Here is an 18,424-nt window from a genome sequence, read left to right as displayed (position 1 = left end):
TGTCCCTCACTGACACAAACGCCTCCAACTGCGTGCAAATAGTTTGGCCGGCTTCAACAGAACATTAGTGTGCGCATGCGTGCTAGGCTGTAGGCTAAACAATAATGTTACCCACTGTTGGATTTAAGTAGGTACATTTTGCAAAATTGGTCGGCTTTCGGCCATACTACCCTGAACACACTCGATCTCATCCGATCTCGGAAGCTAAGCAGCCTGTTTACTATAAATGTTATGTTATCACTGCAACTGTTGCAACTTATTTTATCTTTGTGAAAATATTGGACACAGTGTGTTGTCAAGCTTATGAGATGCGATGCAAGTGTAAGCTTGCTGTTTGCCAGATCAGTTTGTCAATCCGGTTTAAGTCCCTTTTGCTGGTGCTGCTCCCCCAACAAACCACTGCAAAGTACAGGGCACTGGCCACAACAGACTGAAAAAAGATCTCCAACAGATTGCTGCACACATTAAAGGACCTAAGCTTCATCAGGAAAAAACAGTCATCATTTGTGTTGAATAAAGATGGCTTAAAAATGTCTTTTTAAAAATGAATTCTTATAAAAAGAAAAATAATGGTAATTTTGGTTTAAAACAATTTTTTAATCGAGTTTTGAAAATTATGAATCTATTTGAAATTGGTAAAAAATAAGATAAAGGATATAAAGACAATTTCCATTCAAGTTTGTAGTACTGCAAGGAAAAAAGGTATTCGATGTTGGTGAGCATCTGGATAAAGGTGAAGATGTAGGAATTTACCTCAATACGACACATTAAAAACAATACAACAGTTAAGAAACTATTACTACTTCAACTAATTACGACTTTGATCCAATGTACATCTTTTCAAAAATGATGCTTTCATTTGCGCAATGAGGCAAATTAGCATTGCAAATACACGTTTGTAACAATAAGACAATGTTTTCCTAATATTGTCGCGAGGTAATTATTCCACATTTTTCAATGCCACCAGCACATACAAATGTTCTCATTCTAAACCTGGGGTGTCAAACTAATTTTATATCGGGGTCCACATGGAGAAAAATGTACTCCCAAGTGGGCCGGACTGGTAAAATCACGGCACAATAGCTTACAAATAAAGACAACTTCAAATTATTTTCTTTGTTTAAAAATAGAACAAGCACATTCTGAAATTGTACAAATCATAATGTTGTTGTTTTTTTTCACATTGGTGTTCATTTTCAATCCATCAAGATAAAAAAAAAATCTAAATCATATATAAACCCCTGTTCTAAACAGATTAATTATAATTTGAATGACTTGTATGTATGTTTCAGATGTTTGTTTCTCAGCCAATAACAGCAGAGAGTGGCTGTTGAAGAATTTCGGTTCCTTCTCGCAGTTCGCAAACGTGACAGACTTCCATAACCTCAACCAATACTTCTCAGGAGTGAGTCGGATCTGACCTTTTAATGAAGTAAACGCTCATCAGTTAACCTTCATCACCTCTTCTCCTTTCTAGCTGGACGTTTTGGATCTCCTTTCTCCGCAACAGATGGCCCAGATGATGATCCTACCTCTTCCAACGCCACCCGAGAAGGAGGTGGTCATCGAGGAGGTGTTTGACTTCCTGCTGGAGTACCCCAGAGAGAGAAAGCTACTCCACGTCATTGGATTCATGATCTCATTGGCTGAAATGGTAACTGCTGCTCTGATGGCCCGATGGTGATGACTCGGCAGAATTGAACCATCAGTATGGTAAACTATGACATTTTTTATTCGGCAGACCAATCCTCCCTGTACTACCTACATAGCTATGTGAGTATACATTATTGATAAATATCGGAATAATCTACAGCAAATGGAAGTGGCTGCTGTTATTACTTCAACATGTAAATCAAAGGATTTTACATTGAAGGAACAAGTGCTATTGTTATTGGATTTTTTTGGTATGTTTGTGCAGTTTGGAGCGTCTTCAAAGCATCATTGGGTCCGTTCCTCCTGACTTGGAGCCACACATCAGGGCCGCAGTGGACATATTTATCCGAATTGCCCCACGAGGTAAACAAAGCTCAACAAACATTTGTGTTATTTAATTGACCTGAATAATCTTTTTAAAACATATATTTTTTTAAACACAAAAATACTTTTTTTATCATGTTTAGATTAGATCAGTGGTGTCAAAGTCAAGGCCCGCAGGCCAGGTCATGCCCTTGAAGGAATGATCTATGGCCCCCAGGATGATATTTGATTAGTATTAGAAGCGGCCCGCAGGCCACAGCCGCCTGCTGCCGTTTTGCATGCACCAATACTCCGTCAGTGTTGGTGCTAGGAATTTTCAAAATGGGGTCCCAGGGATCCCATCAAGTCATAAAATTGGGGTCCCACAGTAAATTGTTAAGGTCCCACTTTTTTGTAACCGTTTTGAAAACAAATGATAAATGTATGGATTATCCTGTTATATCTCACATTCTGTATTGTGTTTTGGAAAAAGGTTGTCATAAATGTTACTTAATTCATAAAAAAAAAAATACAAAAGAAAACACAATTTTTATGCATTTGTAAATGTATTCAGTTATAAACATTCATTCACTTTCTTCTTTCTTTAATGGATCTAAACTTTACCGCTGCCGGTATTTTTTTCTATATTTTCAGAATGTGTTTGTTCTATTTTTGGCCAAAGTAAGACAAAGAAAACAATCTGAAGTTGTCTTTATTTTTTTAGTTTTAATGCCATGATTTTAATAGTCCGGCCAGTGTGTGCACAGATTTTCTTCCATGCGGCCCTTGAGTTAAAATTAGTTTGACACCATTGGATTAGATCAAGGGTTCTTTACTTTTTTGACAGGAGAGCCCAACTGTTTCACTACTGAGGGGCCCACACAAATATTAAGACTGAATTAGTAATCTTACTCTTGATTGTAATTGCACTCAATTAATCTAACCTATTTACTGTTTACAACCATGTGAAATTATATGAAACCATGTGTTACTCCCAAAGGTTAATATTTATCTAACACGTAAACCTTAGACTTAGGTCAGGCTGAAAAATAATTACTAACCAAATATCCTGCTTAAGAAGGGACTCATAAATGACTGACAAGTATTGTGCTAAAATACATAAACTAGATTATAATAAATCAAAGTGCAAATGAAAATACAGCTTCACCACTTTAGTTATAATTTATGCGTTTAAGAAACGTCTGTATGACTTTAGCTCCAGACTTCTTCTGTTTGTTTGAGATTGTCATTACTGCCACATGTGGTGGAAAAGTGTATTACAACTGAGTACCGCTGCGGCCCATACGGACCACAGCTGAGAAACAGATATTTTTTTCGCAGCCCACAATGTGCCCGGGACAATGCTTGGGAAACACCGGATTAGATAGATAGTACTTTTGAATAAAAAATACATGAGCGCGATAAATTAATTTCCACAAAGTAGAAAACACAAATTATAAATGAAATATTTTCATAGAAAGAGCATACAAAATCTATTTACGACTTTTTAAATACGTTTTTGCATATTGTGAGGGACCTCTTGGCATGAAATAATACCCTTAAGTCACCTTTACAATCTTTTAATCTAATATAGTAATGCTGCCTGAGACTGAGCTTTTTCGTTGTCCAATTCACTCTCTGTAAAGCACCAGTTCCATTGGCAGCAAAACAGGCCCAGAGCAAAATACTACCACCACCATGCTTGACGGTAGGCATTGTGTTCCTGGGATTACTGGCCTCACCTTTTCTCCTCCAAACATATTGCTGGGTATTGTGGCCAAACAGCTCAATTTTTGTTTCATTTGACCACAGAACTTTTCTCCAGAAGGTCTTATCTTTGTCCATGTGATGTAATCTGTAGCTGAACATTTATGTTTTTATTCCAGATTGTCTGCCGAAAGAAATTCTGGTAAGATTTACTCCATCAACACAGTGACTTTAGCTGATGGAAATCTAAATCTAAGTAAAATTGATACCATATTGTTTTATCCACAGTGCAATCTGAACATCGTCAATGGTAAGCTGTGAACTTCTTCTATTATAAATTAAACAACCCGAATGATGAGTTTCATGATAAAACACCACAACTAGAAAATTGTTTTAACTACCTACCAGACACTAAAATGCGCTGTAGCTCTACAGAATTGTTCAGGCTAACATTTGCAGTTCCCCTTTAGTGTCAATGTTTTTGACAAAAAATATATATACCTTTTTTGTAAGTTTACAACTTCATTCTCCTAGTCAGTTTTATTTAACTTTTCATTAAACAGAAGAAACATTTTGGATCAAAGTTGAAACACTTTCAAATACAAGTATTGCCTGAATGTTTTGTATTATTTATAAATGCACTCAAAAATAACGAGATTATTTACATAAAAATATTGCATTAAAGGTAAATTGCACTTTTTTGTAACTTTTCCTATCGTTCACAATCCATATGAGAGACAAGAAGACAACATTTTTTTTTAGTTGTTTTTTTAGCATTCCAATTTTATTTAATAATCGGCTTGTTCTCGGTGGCTGGCAATGCAGAAAACGCATACAATACTTCATTTACGTTCTGTAACCTGTACAATAACCAAGCTTTAGCGACCAGGGAGGTTTTTTTCCGGTTTATTTTGGGTGGGCACTCCATTTATGTCGACAGAGCTTGACTCCAAGTCTTACTTCAAGTCAGCTCTCTTGGCTTTCACCTGCTCCAAAGTTTAAACCTCTCTTCGTGCTTGCTTCTATAACCAGAAGTTCTTATATTCAGGTTCAAAAAGATAAGGTTGTGAATCCTAATTTGTCAAAAAATAGCCATCTTTGTCGTCTATTATCAAGTCTGCCATGATTTAAACACACACACACGTTTTTTTTCCTGGAAGTAGGAACACACTTTTGTTGCCGAAAGTTGGAAGTACTTTACTATGGGAACGGAAATAAATGCACTGATGAAATACATTCTGGTAATGCTTAAAAGGGCCAAAATATGGTGATTATTGTACATATTACATATTTTTATGAACGTGTCTGTTACTACATTGTAGACATATTTGCAGTGTGTATGTAAAAAGTTGGAAGGTTTTGAAGTTGTTTTAGAGGGCTTTGAAGGCTACAACGGTGACTCCCATTAGCCGCATCTTGCAAGGTTTTTTTTAAATCATTTTTATAATCCTTAAAAATATAAAAGATATGTGTGTTCTTGTCTCTCATAATGATTGTGAACGTTAAGCAAAATTCCAAAGTAAGTGCAGTTCCCCTTTAATCATATATTAACATTAGTGCTGTCAAATGATATATTTTAGAAAATGGATGGATGGATTAATCACACGTTTGAATTTGGATTATTCATGATTAATCACAGGTTATTACTCGCTTGCATAATTTAAATCAACTTAAAAAAGACCCCAATATTTTGACACAAAAGCAATTGTATTGTCAGAAGGTAATACACAAACATTTTTAAAGGCTAAATTCAATGCTAGTCATTTTAGGTTCAAATTTAGGTAATTATCTAAAGTGTGTTTTGAAGTCATATTTGCCACCTAGCACACCAGTTAGAGTCTCCTCACTCATCTTTGTATGAGTTAACCTGATCACTGACTGTATAACAACCCTCGCTGCCTTTCAGGTAACCAACCGTGGTTAAGGTAAAGGAGCTTGTGCGGTCAAAATAAACTCTGTGATTAACATGCGTTTGTACACAATTAATGCTATAATGTTTGTGTTAATATTGATAGTCCTAAAAATATATATTTTAGATATTTATTAGGATGCGTATTAAGGTAATGAATCATAATGATTATGTTTTCCAATAATAAAAGTGCCTCATTAGCACTTAGGACTATCTGCAGTTAGGTAAATAAACACTCTCAAGACTCACAATTTGAAGAAATACTTTGAAAAAAACGCACCACCTGGCCACCATACAAAAATAATTTTAACTGTATGCAATTTCGCAGCTACTGACGTCTGCAAAGGAATCAACAGGTAAGATAAAACTCATATTTCTCAATGCTGCATGCCATGTTGTTGTTGTTGTGCTAACATGCTATTCTCGCAGCTCTGAGCTTCAATTGCACTTTGACACATCATCGGACGTCCCCTGCGACTTCACCCTGGAGGAATATGCTTGTGCAAAGGTAGGTGACTCTTTTTTTTTTTTTTTAATTCTACTCTTTGCTGATTTAAGATTGACTGACCTTTTGACCCGTCTCACAATCAGCTGCCAAACTTCACGGCCAATCAGCTGGCATCCCTGATGTCATGTGGTGTGTCCAACGTAAGCAAGCATTCCGTAACGCTGTGGAAGATCGTGCTCACTAATCATAACGCCGTCTTGGATCCGGCTTTGGACATCCTGGCTGATAAGGTTCATAAAACAATTCGAACAAAAGAAAAGGATCAATTAAAAAAAGATAATGAGTCACAGTCGTGTGTCTTTCTGCAGCCTATAAATGAGATTGTAGCGTCAATGCAAGCCATTTTGGATGTGATCGGAGAGATCCGACTGGCAATGCTGAGTGATGAACAGCTGAATAACAGCACCGTCATCGCCAAGTGGTTCTCCAGGCGCCTCGCACGCTTCCTGCCTGTGGCATCGCCGAGTTTCCTGCGATGTCTGAGCCTCAGGAATTTCAGCTGTCAAGCATATCAACAAATGTAAGCGAAGCAGTCAAGTAAGCCCTTTATCAAATTTCAATCAGCAAGTTTGGAAAGAATACATGTATTTTACGTATCAACATCCTGCTCTAACGTCTAAAGCAGGGGCCGGCAACTCAAAATGTTGAAAGAGCCATATTGGACCAAAAATACAAAAAAGTAATCTGTCTGGAGCCGCAAAAGTCTTATAAGTGTTATAATGATGGCAACACATGATATGCTAATAGTTAGCGTATTAGTAATGTGAACACTTCATGGTTACTTTTGAAGAATATAATAGCTAATTGTGACTCTTAAGTGTACAAAAGTAGACCCCCCAAGTTTAAGTATTTTTTCCAATATTACTGATCATTTTAGACATCTAGAATCCTAATAGCTAAAGATGTTAAATGGGTAAATCATACCAACAAGCTCCAGCCATGCTACAGGTTAGCTAGCATATTATCGTCCACTTGCAATGGAGTGAACTTTTATGACATGCTTTAAAAGCTCAATTGGGATTTTATGTATTTTTCCTGGATAATTAGATAGTTCAGTAGCAAATTATAGTTGGTGGGAAAAACTAACGACACTAAATGACATTTCAATGTCAGTTTGCAGGCGTTCGCGCAAACCTTTAACAGCGTGGACTCGTTCTGGGATCAGTTGATTTTGGAGGAATTTATCAAGCGTTTTCTGTCTCGTCCCCACTCAGGTGCTCACGTCACTTATTTCATTTTTTAATATTTTAAAACAAAACATATTAATATTTAAAATGTTTTTACATGGTGTGCAGGCCCTGGCTGTCTCTCCGGATACAACAGCAGTGCCGAGTGGTTGATGGACAACGTGGGTCCATATTCCCAGTATTTGTCTCTCCAAGAGATCCTGATGCTTAACCCAGAGTTCGACCCTGTGAGGCCAATGTCTGTTATGACTTTCTGACCGCCAAACATCATCCTAATATTTTTGTTTGTGTGCGTTTAGCTAGAAGCGCTTCCACTTCTGACTGCAACACAACGAGTGCAGCTGCTCTTCTTGCAGCTTCCCAGTCTTCCTGAGCAGGGTGTTATCATCAACCAACTGTTTGATCAACTGACTGAATCACCCGAGGAGCAGAAGAGCATCCCTGAATTTCTCGCACGCCTTCTTGGTTATCTTGATAAGGTACCGGTACCAAAATTATTTCGATACTTTTCGGTACTTTTCTAAATAAAGGGGACCCCAAAAAATTGCATTATTGGCTTTATTTTAACAAAAAATCTTAGGGTACATCAAACATATGTTTCTTATTGCAATTTTGTCCTTAAATACAATAGTGAACATACAAGACAACTTGTCTTTTATTAGTAAGTAAACAAACAAAGGCTCCTAATTTAGCTGCTGACGTATGCAGTAACATATTGTGTCATTTTCCATTCTATTATTTCGTCAACATTATTAAGGACAAGTAGTAGAAAATTAATTATGAATCTACTTGTTCATTTGCTGTTAATATCTGCTTACTTTCTATTTTAACATCTTCAATCTACACTTCTATTAAAATGTAATAATCACTTATTATTCTGTTGTTTGATACTTTACATTAGTTTTGGATCATACCACAAATGTAGGTATCAATCCGATACCAAGTTGTTACAGGATCATACATTCGTCATATTCAAAGTCGTCATGTGTCCAAGGACATATTTACTGAGTTTATAAACATTATGTAAATTAAAAAAAAACAAAAGATGTTGTGATGCCAAAAAATATCGACGTAATCATAGTAGTATCGACTAGATACGCTCCTGTACTTGGTATCATTACAGTGGATGTCAGGTGTAGATCCACAAATGGCGTTTGTTTACATTGTGACGCCGATGAGCTAAGGTGTGTAGTGAAGCATGTTTAGCTATTCCTCGTCCTGCAGGGATGATACTTGTAAGAAACTTACTTTATTTGTCGCCATGGAGGCCAGGATTAGTGATTTAGAAGTAGCTAAAATACTGCCGACTGGGGCTGGACTTTAGCCGCGAGCTATGTTATGGTGGAGGGAGTTGTGACGACACAGTTTCACAAGAGGGCGAACTGTGTCATGTCTTAAAGCACCTCGTTTCAGTGTTATAACTTCACCTTTATCGTTAGTTTTTAAGCCAACATGCGTCCGTTTTCCCTTTTCTGTCTACACACTGTGTCTGCTTGTAAGTACTCCGTGATTGTGCGCTGCCGAACATGCTCGTCTGCTCGTAAACCAGCAATGTCATGACGTGACGACGACGGGGGCCCAGGGGGAGGGCGGACCAGTACTTTTCAGAGGCGGTATTGTACCGAATATGATTCATTAGTGTCGCGGTACTAAACTAATACCGGTGTACCATACAACCCTACAAGGTACTAATCAATTTATGGTTTGAAGACACAGTAGATTCTCGTCAGTAACCAAGTTTTCTTCTTCCTGGGATTCCAATGACGGTCCCGACGTGCAAATCGGTCGTACGACCTGGGTATAGGGGCGAAAGACTAATCGAACTTAAAGCACCTCGTTTCAGTGTTATAACTTCACCTTTATCGTTAGTTTTTAAGCCAACATGCGTCCGTTTTCCCTTTTCTGTCTACACACTGTGTCTGCTTGTAAGTACTCCGTGATTGTGCGCTGCCGAACATGCTCGTCTGCTCGTAAACCAGCAATGTCATGACGTGACGACGACGGGGGCCCAGGGGGAGGGCGGACCAGTACTTTTCAGAGGCGGTATTGTACCGAATATGATTCATTAGTGTCGCGGTACTAAACTAATACCGGTGTACCATACAACCCTACAAGGTACTAATCAATTTATGGTTTGAAGACACAGTAGATTCTCGTCAGTAACCAAGTTTTCTTCTTCCTAGGATTCCAATGACGGTCCTGACGTGCAAATCGGTCGTACGACCTGGGTATAGGGGCGAAAGACTAATCGAACTTAAAGCACCTCGTTTCAGTGTTATAACTTCACCTTTATCGTTAGTTTTTAAGCCAACATGCATCCGTTTTCCCTTTTCTGTCTACACACTGTGTCTGCTTGTAAGTACTCCGTGATTGTGCGCTGCCGAACATGCTCGTCTGCTCGTAAACCAGCAATGTCATGACGTGACGACGACGGGGGCCCAGGGGGAGGGCGGACCAGTACTTTTCAGAGGCGGTATTGTACCGAATATGATTCATTAGTGTCGCGGTACTAAACTAATACCGGTGTACCATACAACCCTACAAGGTACTAATCCATTTATAGTTTGAAGACACAGTAGATTCTCGTCAGTAACTAAGTTTTCTTCTTCCTAGGATTCCAATGGAAACTTTTCCTGTTCCTCATACAAAACACTGTGAGTTCACACCTGACGTGCTTTGTCTCACTTAAAATGAGTTGTAGGAATGTAATGTTCATGCCTTAATGATGCTACAGATTTGCCAGACTGGACTTGGCTGTGGTGAAAGTTCCACTCAATGTGGCGTCAATCATCACGGACACAAAGAGAGAGCTGTCCAAACTCATTCCCCCTGGTGAGGTGCAAACCAGATCTTTTAAAACACACCCTGCTACCCCGCAAATTTTTTTCCATTTGCCAAGATTCTATTTCTAGAAATGTCCCGAGTTTTAAGAGTTATTTACGTTTGTACTTATTTGTAGCCATTGACTAATCATCATTTTAGCATGAATAATTATATTTTGTCTATTCTAGTCCTAAAATGTTAAAATTGAGAAAATAACTATTCAAATACGATATTTTGTTTTTTCCCCACATAGAAAATCTTGTTTAAAGATTCTGCAACAACCCGAGGATGCTTTATTCAATAGGGAACTGCACTTTTTTGGGAATTTTGCCTATTGATTACAATGTTTATGAGAGACAAGAAGACAAATGGTTTTGGTTTTTTTTCGCATTCTAACATGTAAATATCGGGTCGTTCTTGGTGGCTAGCAATGCAGCTAATGGAGCAATCAAATCTACCTCTAAATCACTTTAAAAATGCATTCAAAAACCAGCAACAATACTTCATTTACGTTCTATAACCTGTGTAGTAACCAAGCTGTAGTGACATTGTTATTGTAAGAGCAAACACTGAGGAACTGTTTTGATAGTGTAGTAACACATAGGCGTGCTTCGGTATTAGCCATAAAAGCTAACTACGGAAAGAGATAAGCTGGCTTCTGTGTCAGCATCTGAATCGATTTTGAGTTTGTAATGCACAACACAATGCGACAAGACACCAATCTGTACTGAGTGAAAAACATGACCAATAATATTACAGTATCTGTAAAGTATAAGCCCACATTTCATGTTTCAGGTTTATTTGAGTAAACATGCCATTTATGTCGAAATAGCTTTATCTTCAAGTTCCACATTTTGCAGCTTCGAGTCACGCCGACCTCACTCTCTCGGCTTTCGTCTGCTCCCACGTCTCACTCTTCCTTTGTGCTGACTTCTAGAAGCAGTAGTTCATCCTCTGTATATTCAGCTTCAAAAAGATAAGGTTGTGAATTCTCATTTGTCCGAAAATAGTCTGCCATGATTACTACACAGAAGTAGGAACACATATTTGTTGCCGGATGTCGAAGTGCGCTGCTATGGAAACGGAAATAAACGCTCCAAATTTTTTTTTATTAAATATCAAAATACGGTAAATATTGAACATATTACATAATGTTTTGAACGTGTCTGTTACTACATACATAGAGACTATATATAGACTTGGAGCGTGTATATAAAATGTTGGAGAGTTTTGAAGTTGTTTTAGAGGGCTTTGAAGGCTACAACGGTAACTTCCATTAGCCACATCTTCTAAGCGGTTTTTATCATCTTAAAAAATATATTTTTAAAAAGACATGTGTTCTTGTCTCTCATGATTGTGAATGATAGGCAAAATTCCAAAAAAAAAGGTGCAGTTTGCCTTTATCTAAGAATTGCAAGCTGAATAATGCCTTTTTTCGGGAAAAAAATTATTTTATCTTAGAAGTCCTGATCATTTTTAGGTATACAAATCTTAATTTCGGATGTTTTATCAAGTAAAATTATCTGTATCTACGCAGCTAGGTAATTTCACCAGTTTTTAGTATTTTTTCTTTAAATCTAGCCTTTTTATCTTAGCTCTTTTGTGCAATTTAATTGCTCCCTCTTTACCCACAAAACTATTTCTGCACAATCTGATGAGATCAACAAGAACCATGGAATAATTTTGGATTTGGTTAAAAAAATATTTATTGTGGTTGTCGTGGCAAGTCCAAAATAATTCATGATACTCTGACCATATTGTATGATAGAATAGATCAAATAAACCCAGATTTGTCTCTCATAAGTTTTTTTGTTTAGATTTTTTACAACACATAAAATGTACATCAAACCAATGATATTTAAAAAGTTGAAAGAGACATATATCGATATTATATCGATCTATGTATTATATCGATATTATAGTAACAAATCGGCAAAAGTAACATGTAAAATAAAAAATTCTAAGTTACCAAATAACGTTTTAACGAAAGGGAGAGAGAGAGGCAGAGGAGGTGGCCAAACAGGCCTCCACGAGGCATGGGTCGTAACAGACATACAACTGGAAATACAATACAAAGACAAATTACTGTAGTGTAAAGATATATTGTCAAAAATGTTAAAAATTATTGTTCATTTAGACATAAAGTTTCACGTCTAAAATTATCCATACCTTTTTCATCATAAACAAATACTGTATTTATGACCACATTTAGATCAAGAGAAAATATAAGTCTGGAAATAGCAGTCAAGTAGCAATTGAACATGAAAAGGTAACACTTTAGTATGGGGAACATATTCACCATTAATTAGTTGCTTATTAACATGCAAATTAGTAACATCCATCCATCCATCCATTTTCTACCGCTTATTCCCTTCGGGGTCGCGGGGGGCGCTGGAGCCTATCTCAGCTACAATCGGGCGGAAGGCGGGGTACGCCCTGGACAAGTCGCCACCTCGTCGCAGGGCCAACACAGATAGACAGACAACATTCACACTCACATTCACACACTAGGGCCAATTTAGTGTTGCCAATCAACATATTGGCTCTTAATTAGTCATTATTAAGTACTTATTAATGCCTATTCTGCATGCCCCTAACCCTAACCCTCTAACCCTGACCCTAAACCTCTAACCCTAACCAAATAACTCTAAATTAAGTCTTTGTTACTTACAATATGTTCCCAGAGTGTCCGAATAACTCATAATTAAGACTTTGTTACTTAGAATATGTTCCCCATACTAAAGTGTTACCAATGAAAATATAAATTATGTTTGGGATAATGAAATGGTCTAAGTTACCAGGATTCTTAAGAATTGTATAAAAGACTGTGTTTCAAGAATTGGCTGCTACTCAAAAGTCCGTAACAGTTTGTTCATAATAATTTGTGTTTGTTTGCAGGTTGCATCATATACAGCAGTGAGGTGATGCTCCATAATATCCCTTTTTTAATGATTGGTACAGACTTTACGGCAGTATAACTTTTGCAACTAAATGTATTCTCTCTCTCTCTCTCTCTCTCTCTCTCTCTCTCTCTCTCTCTCTCTCTCTCTCTCCCTCTCTCCCTCCGATCAGTGCAACGTGACCTCATCCAATGGTAACTGCTCTTAGATTCACCTGTAAAATAATGCTTCATTGTCACTCACTCATGTGTTGCTGTTCACAGAGACGGAGATTTGTATGGGAGTCAACAGGTGAGTGTGGTTCTGACACAGGTGCCATGGCTCAGGCCAGTTAATTAAGAGGGGGGGGAAAGACAATACCAGAAGTCAGATGATTGCCACATGGGGTTCTTAATACAAGAGCTACAGTAAAGCAACATGAAGGAAATAAAATGTAAAAATAAATCCCAGTGTATCAGTCCAGGTGGGCTGCAATGTGGGTGAGTGGTTATCGTGTTGTCTCACTTTCAGAACGAGAAATCACATATCTCCCTGCATAGTCAAGTCCAGTCAATAGACAAGTGAGCAAGTCTGTTTGGACAAGCTGGCCAGCCAAGTTTTTTTCCCAGTTGATTTTGGGTAAGCACGCCGTTTATTATCGGCATAGCTTGGCTCCAAGCTCTCCATTTGCAGCGTCAAGTCATGCTGGTCCTGACTCTCTCAGCTTCCGTCTGCTGCAACAGTTGGAATTGGGGGTTAAATCACCAAATGATTCCCGAGCGTGGCGCACGCTGCTGCTGCTCACTGCTCCCCTCACCTCTTTAACTTCACCCTCTCTTCGTGCTCGCTTCTATAAGCAGCAGTTCATCCTCTGTACATTCAGGTTCAAAAAGATAAAGTTGTGAATTCTCATTTGTCCAAAAATAACTGTCTTCATTGTCTCTTACCAAGTCTGCCATGATTAGATGTTCTTTCTTGACTGCACTTAAATGTAGAGTATATGTAGTATATGTAGAATATATTTATATTATTTATATATTATATATATATAATATATTATATATATTATATTATTTATTATTATTCTTGTCTATTGTGAGCAAACTGTGGTGCTGAATTTCCCCCAGGGATCAATAAAGTACTTTCTATTCTATTCTGTTAGAACACACATGTGTTTTTTTTTCTCTGGAATTTATTTATTATAATATATATTTATAATGTATATATAATAAACATTTATTTTATTTATATATAATAAACATTTTATTTATATATAATAAACATTTATTTATATATAATAAACATTTATTGCTGGAAGTCGAAAGTGCGTTGCTATGGAAACAGAAATAAATGCGCTAAAGAAATATGTTATAGAAATGCTTAAAATGACCTAAACATGGTAAATATTGTCCATATTACATATTGATTGTGTCTGTTACTACATTATATATAGAGGTGTCCGATAATATTGGCCTGCCGATATTATCGGCCGATTAATGCTTTAAAATGTAATATCGGAAATTATCGGTATCGTTTTTTTGTTTTTTTTTATTAAATCAACATAAAAAACACAAGATACACTTGCAATTAGTGTACCAACCCAAAAAACCTCCCTCCCCCATTTACACTCATTCGCACAAAAGGGTTGTTTCTTTTTGTTATTAATATTCTGGTTCCTACATTATATATCAATATACATCAATACAGTCTGCAAGGGATACAGTCCGTAAGCACACATGATTGTGCGTGCTGCTGGTCCACTAATAGTACTAACCATTAACAGTTAATTTTACTCATTTTCATTAATTACTAGTTTCTATGTAACTGTTTTTATATTGTTTTACTTTCTTTTTTATTCAAGAAAATATTTTTAATTTATTTATCTTATTTTATTTATTTTTTTAAAAAGGACCTCATCTTCACCATACCTGGTTGTCCAAATTAGGCATAATAATGTGTTAATTCCACGACTGTATATATCGGTATCGGTTGATATCGGTATCGGTAATTAAGAGTTGCACAATATCGGATATCGGCAAAAAAGCCATTATCGGACATCCCTAATTATATAGACACTTGCAATGTGTATATAAAACATTGATGAAGGGTTTTGAAATTATCTGGGGGGCTTTGAAGGCTGCAATGGAGACTCCCAGTAGCTGCATCTAGCAAGTGGAATGAGGGAAAAACAAACCCACTGTCGAAAGAATATAAATCATGTAATTCCAAACATTTTATTATTGGCCTATATTTTTTTTTTTCAAACAGCACAGCGCTCCAGCTCCACCTGGACAACAACACGTTGGGGGGACGTTTTTGTGACTTTGCAGTGGAGGAATTTGCATGTGCATCGGTAACCTTTCTGCACTTGTTTAGAAATGTTTGAGTGTTTGACCGCCATTCACCTTCTTTGCTCTTTTGACCACACAGCTCGCATTGCTAACAGCCCAGGATCTGGCCATGATATTAAACTGTAACCGCTCGGCCAACGCCAGCGGCTCCACGCCCATCTGGAAGCTCCTTCTCTCCAAGACCTCTCATGTGCTCAATCAGTCTCTGGAGCTTCTCGCCAACATGGTAGCACAATCGGAATTGTTGTGATTATTGATCAGAACAAGGTGTCTCAGGTGTGTTTCTTTGTGCAGACGTATGATCCCCAAAATCCTGCGTCATCCGTGATTTTGGACGCTATTGGAGAAGTCCGTTTGAACTTCTTCCCCGATTCCTTCGTTAACGATCCTGCCTTCATCGAGCTCTGGTTCAACCGCACGCTGCGCCCATTTTTACCCGCAGTCTCCTCTAACTTCCTGTCATGTCTTACAACCAAAAATTTAACCTGCAACACCTACCAACAAATGTAAGACATTGTCCTCAAATCTGGTACACTCTGTTCATTATATTCAACCAACCTCTTGTGGGCAATTTCCTGACCCTAGTGTGCAGACGCTGAGTCTTGTGAAGCCAGACATGAGCATCACCGTACAAACAAGAGTCCTAAGTCACTTCATTAAGGTCTTCCTAACCCGTAATGACACGGCTGGTGAGTACAAGGTCTTGGCTTTTACCTAACACTAAGTAATGCAGTGGATGATGCATGAACCGTACGACAGGAAGTAAAACTCTTTAATCATATGCATTTGTAATGTTTCTGTGCCTTTTTGGTCTAGATCCCAGTTGTAGCTCACACATCGACAACAGTGGTGAATGGTTACAGCAGAACTTGGGAGCATTCTCCCATTTGGTACTCTTCAGCGAACTGCAGATGCTCCACTCCAACTTTACACCGGTACTTTCCTGACTGACAGAAGTTTTTTTTTTCATTTCCGAAAACCGGTGTGAACAGATTGAGGATTTTGTTTTGTGTCCAAATCTAATGCAGTGTGTCTTAATCATTCCCTCGAGGGACGCCCATAAATATCTGTTTCTCATCTCTGGTCCGTATGGGCCGCCGCTGTTCTCAGATGTAATACATTTTTCCACCACTTGTGGTGCTCAAATACACAAAAGAAGTCTAGGGCTAAAGTCATGGAAGTTTCTTAGGCACAAAAAATATGACTAATAAATCAGTTTTTTCCTTTTAGCACAAAAAATAATTGTATGTAAAAAATTTAAAAAAAGTCCCCTCTTATCCAGTATATTTGGTTAGTATTTATTCTTTTAATCAGCTTGACCTAAGCCTATGGTTTGTTTTAAAGAAATAATCATTTTTGAGATTGACACATGGTTTTATATAATTTGACAAGGTTGTAAACCATATGTAGGTTGGATATTATTATTGAATACGATTAAAATTAAGAGTAACATTACTAATTCAAGTGGTAATATTTGAGTGGGCCCCGGGCTACTCTCTAGTGCAGATCTGGGCAAATTAAGGCCCGGGGGCTTTTCAATCTGGCCCGCCAGACATTCAAAAATAATTTTTTTAGATCTTTAAGATGGAAACTGTAGCTGCCATTATGATGTGCAGTCATGTTTTCTAATGACCGTAAGTCTTGAACTATACAAAGTATTTCAATGGTTGGAATCTGCGCTTTTGTATGATATACTAGTTACTATGGTAATCTAATTAGTTACAGCAGCTCAGACGAGGCACCAAGCAGTGTGGGCGGGGAGCGTTTCCACAGAGTGTTTCCAGAGCGGACAGCCTGAAATGCGGGTGTCAGGGACAGACGCGGAAGGAGTTTTTTACAACAAAGTTCTAAAGCTTCGTGATATATCAGATTGTAGGTGGGGTTTTTTTACCCTTCGCGTTCATATTTCGCTGTGTTTGTTGCAAATATGTCAATCGAGAGGGGGTGTGACGTTCATATGTTGTCAATATTCAGTGTTTTATCATTCATAGTTAATATTGGAAATCTCACATTCTTTAATGTCATGTCCATTCTGGGTGTCTCATTCAGTAAAAAAATGTAAAATTCCATTCCGTTTTTAAGGCGGTCTGTCACGTTTATAGCTTTCAATCAGACATTATTGTGAGGTTTTGTATTAGTGTTCCTAAAAATCAGATATACCGGCCCCCAGACACATTTTTTTCTCTAAATTTGGCCCCCCGAGTCAAAATAATTGCCCAGGCCTGCTCTAGTGGATAAGTTGGGCCCTGAGGTCAAAAAGGCTTAAGAACCCCTGATCTGGTGGATGATTGAAACATGACTTCATTAAATGACATTTAAAATAAGTTATACAATTGGCAGTTAAACAATTAAATTGTGAAATGTAATCTTAGATATTTATATTGAAACATAGTATTAATTATATATTTAATGTTACATGTATTTCATGGTCAATCTACAGTGTATACATTGGTACATTGGGATAGGAGTTGGTTCGTACCCCAAAAACATGGTTGAATTAAAATCAATTTAATCCATGTTGGTCACCCCCCACACCACAACTTTAACACATACCATGCTTTTTAAAAAGAAAAACAAACTTTTAGATAAGAAATATTGTATGCAAAACAATACAATAGTACGTAGTACAAACAACTACAGTAGTTTTCTGAAGAAATATAACAATAATGTACTGCATTGACCTTGGAGAGTGGACTTGTATCTCCTTCTTGCTACTTCTCCGTCAAACACACCATCAGCAGCGATACATGTCCACCGTTTAGAAATTATTGGCAATACTACGATCAAATCGGCTACACCTCATTCATGTTTTTTAATTATTTATTTCTTCAATTCAATGACTTGAATCATCCGCTTCTTCCCAACACTGTCCTTTACACCCACTTTCCTCCTTCGAGCGGTTGGAAAACAAAGTCATGTTGATATCCAAAGTTATTGCTAGGCAGTCAGACAGCGGATGTATAGGGTGGAATTTACCGGCTTCACTTTGATAGTCGCTATGCCAACTCGCGGTGTGGAGGCTCAAAACCCACATTTTTACTCACGTTATGAAGCATAAAATCTAGCTGAGAGCCACTCGCATCCCAAGGTTCCATTGTATTTCA

The 18,424-nt window shown here is 37.6% G+C and overlaps 1 protein-coding gene across 3 annotated transcripts in view; it reads left to right on the top strand.

Moving 5' to 3' along the window:
* LOC133570131 (uncharacterized) overlaps positions 1-18,424 on the top strand; it is a 79,571-nt gene that overhangs the window by 28,028 nt on the left and 33,119 nt on the right. For all 3 annotated transcript variants that reach the window (XM_061922821.2, XM_061922822.2, XM_061922823.2), the window contains 23 exons: positions 1,293-1,405; positions 1,478-1,654; positions 1,742-1,773; positions 1,919-2,016; positions 3,843-3,865; positions 3,952-3,973; positions 5,901-5,928; positions 6,002-6,080; positions 6,164-6,310; positions 6,389-6,600; positions 7,194-7,294; positions 7,376-7,494; positions 7,567-7,746; positions 9,881-9,921; positions 10,002-10,099; positions 12,989-13,011; positions 13,163-13,184; positions 13,254-13,281; positions 15,238-15,322; positions 15,400-15,546; positions 15,615-15,826; positions 15,906-16,009; positions 16,137-16,255. In XM_061922821.2, the coding sequence (XP_061778805.2) occupies positions 1,293-1,405; positions 1,478-1,654; positions 1,742-1,773; positions 1,919-2,016; positions 3,843-3,865; positions 3,952-3,973; positions 5,901-5,928; positions 6,002-6,080; positions 6,164-6,310; positions 6,389-6,600; positions 7,194-7,294; positions 7,376-7,494; positions 7,567-7,746; positions 9,881-9,921; positions 10,002-10,099; positions 12,989-13,011; positions 13,163-13,184; positions 13,254-13,281; positions 15,238-15,322; positions 15,400-15,546; positions 15,615-15,826; positions 15,906-16,009; positions 16,137-16,255 (2,210 nt within the window). The remainder of the gene's footprint in view (positions 1-1,292; positions 1,406-1,477; positions 1,655-1,741; positions 1,774-1,918; positions 2,017-3,842; positions 3,866-3,951; positions 3,974-5,900; positions 5,929-6,001; positions 6,081-6,163; positions 6,311-6,388; positions 6,601-7,193; positions 7,295-7,375; positions 7,495-7,566; positions 7,747-9,880; positions 9,922-10,001; positions 10,100-12,988; positions 13,012-13,162; positions 13,185-13,253; positions 13,282-15,237; positions 15,323-15,399; positions 15,547-15,614; positions 15,827-15,905; positions 16,010-16,136; positions 16,256-18,424) is intronic.

Source organism: Nerophis lumbriciformis, linkage group LG27, assembly GCF_033978685.3.
Source record: "Nerophis lumbriciformis linkage group LG27, RoL_Nlum_v2.1, whole genome shotgun sequence".
Classification (NCBI taxonomy): domain Eukaryota; kingdom Metazoa; phylum Chordata; class Actinopteri; order Syngnathiformes; family Syngnathidae; genus Nerophis; species Nerophis lumbriciformis.
This window is presented reverse-complemented; position numbering and strand designations above follow the sequence as displayed.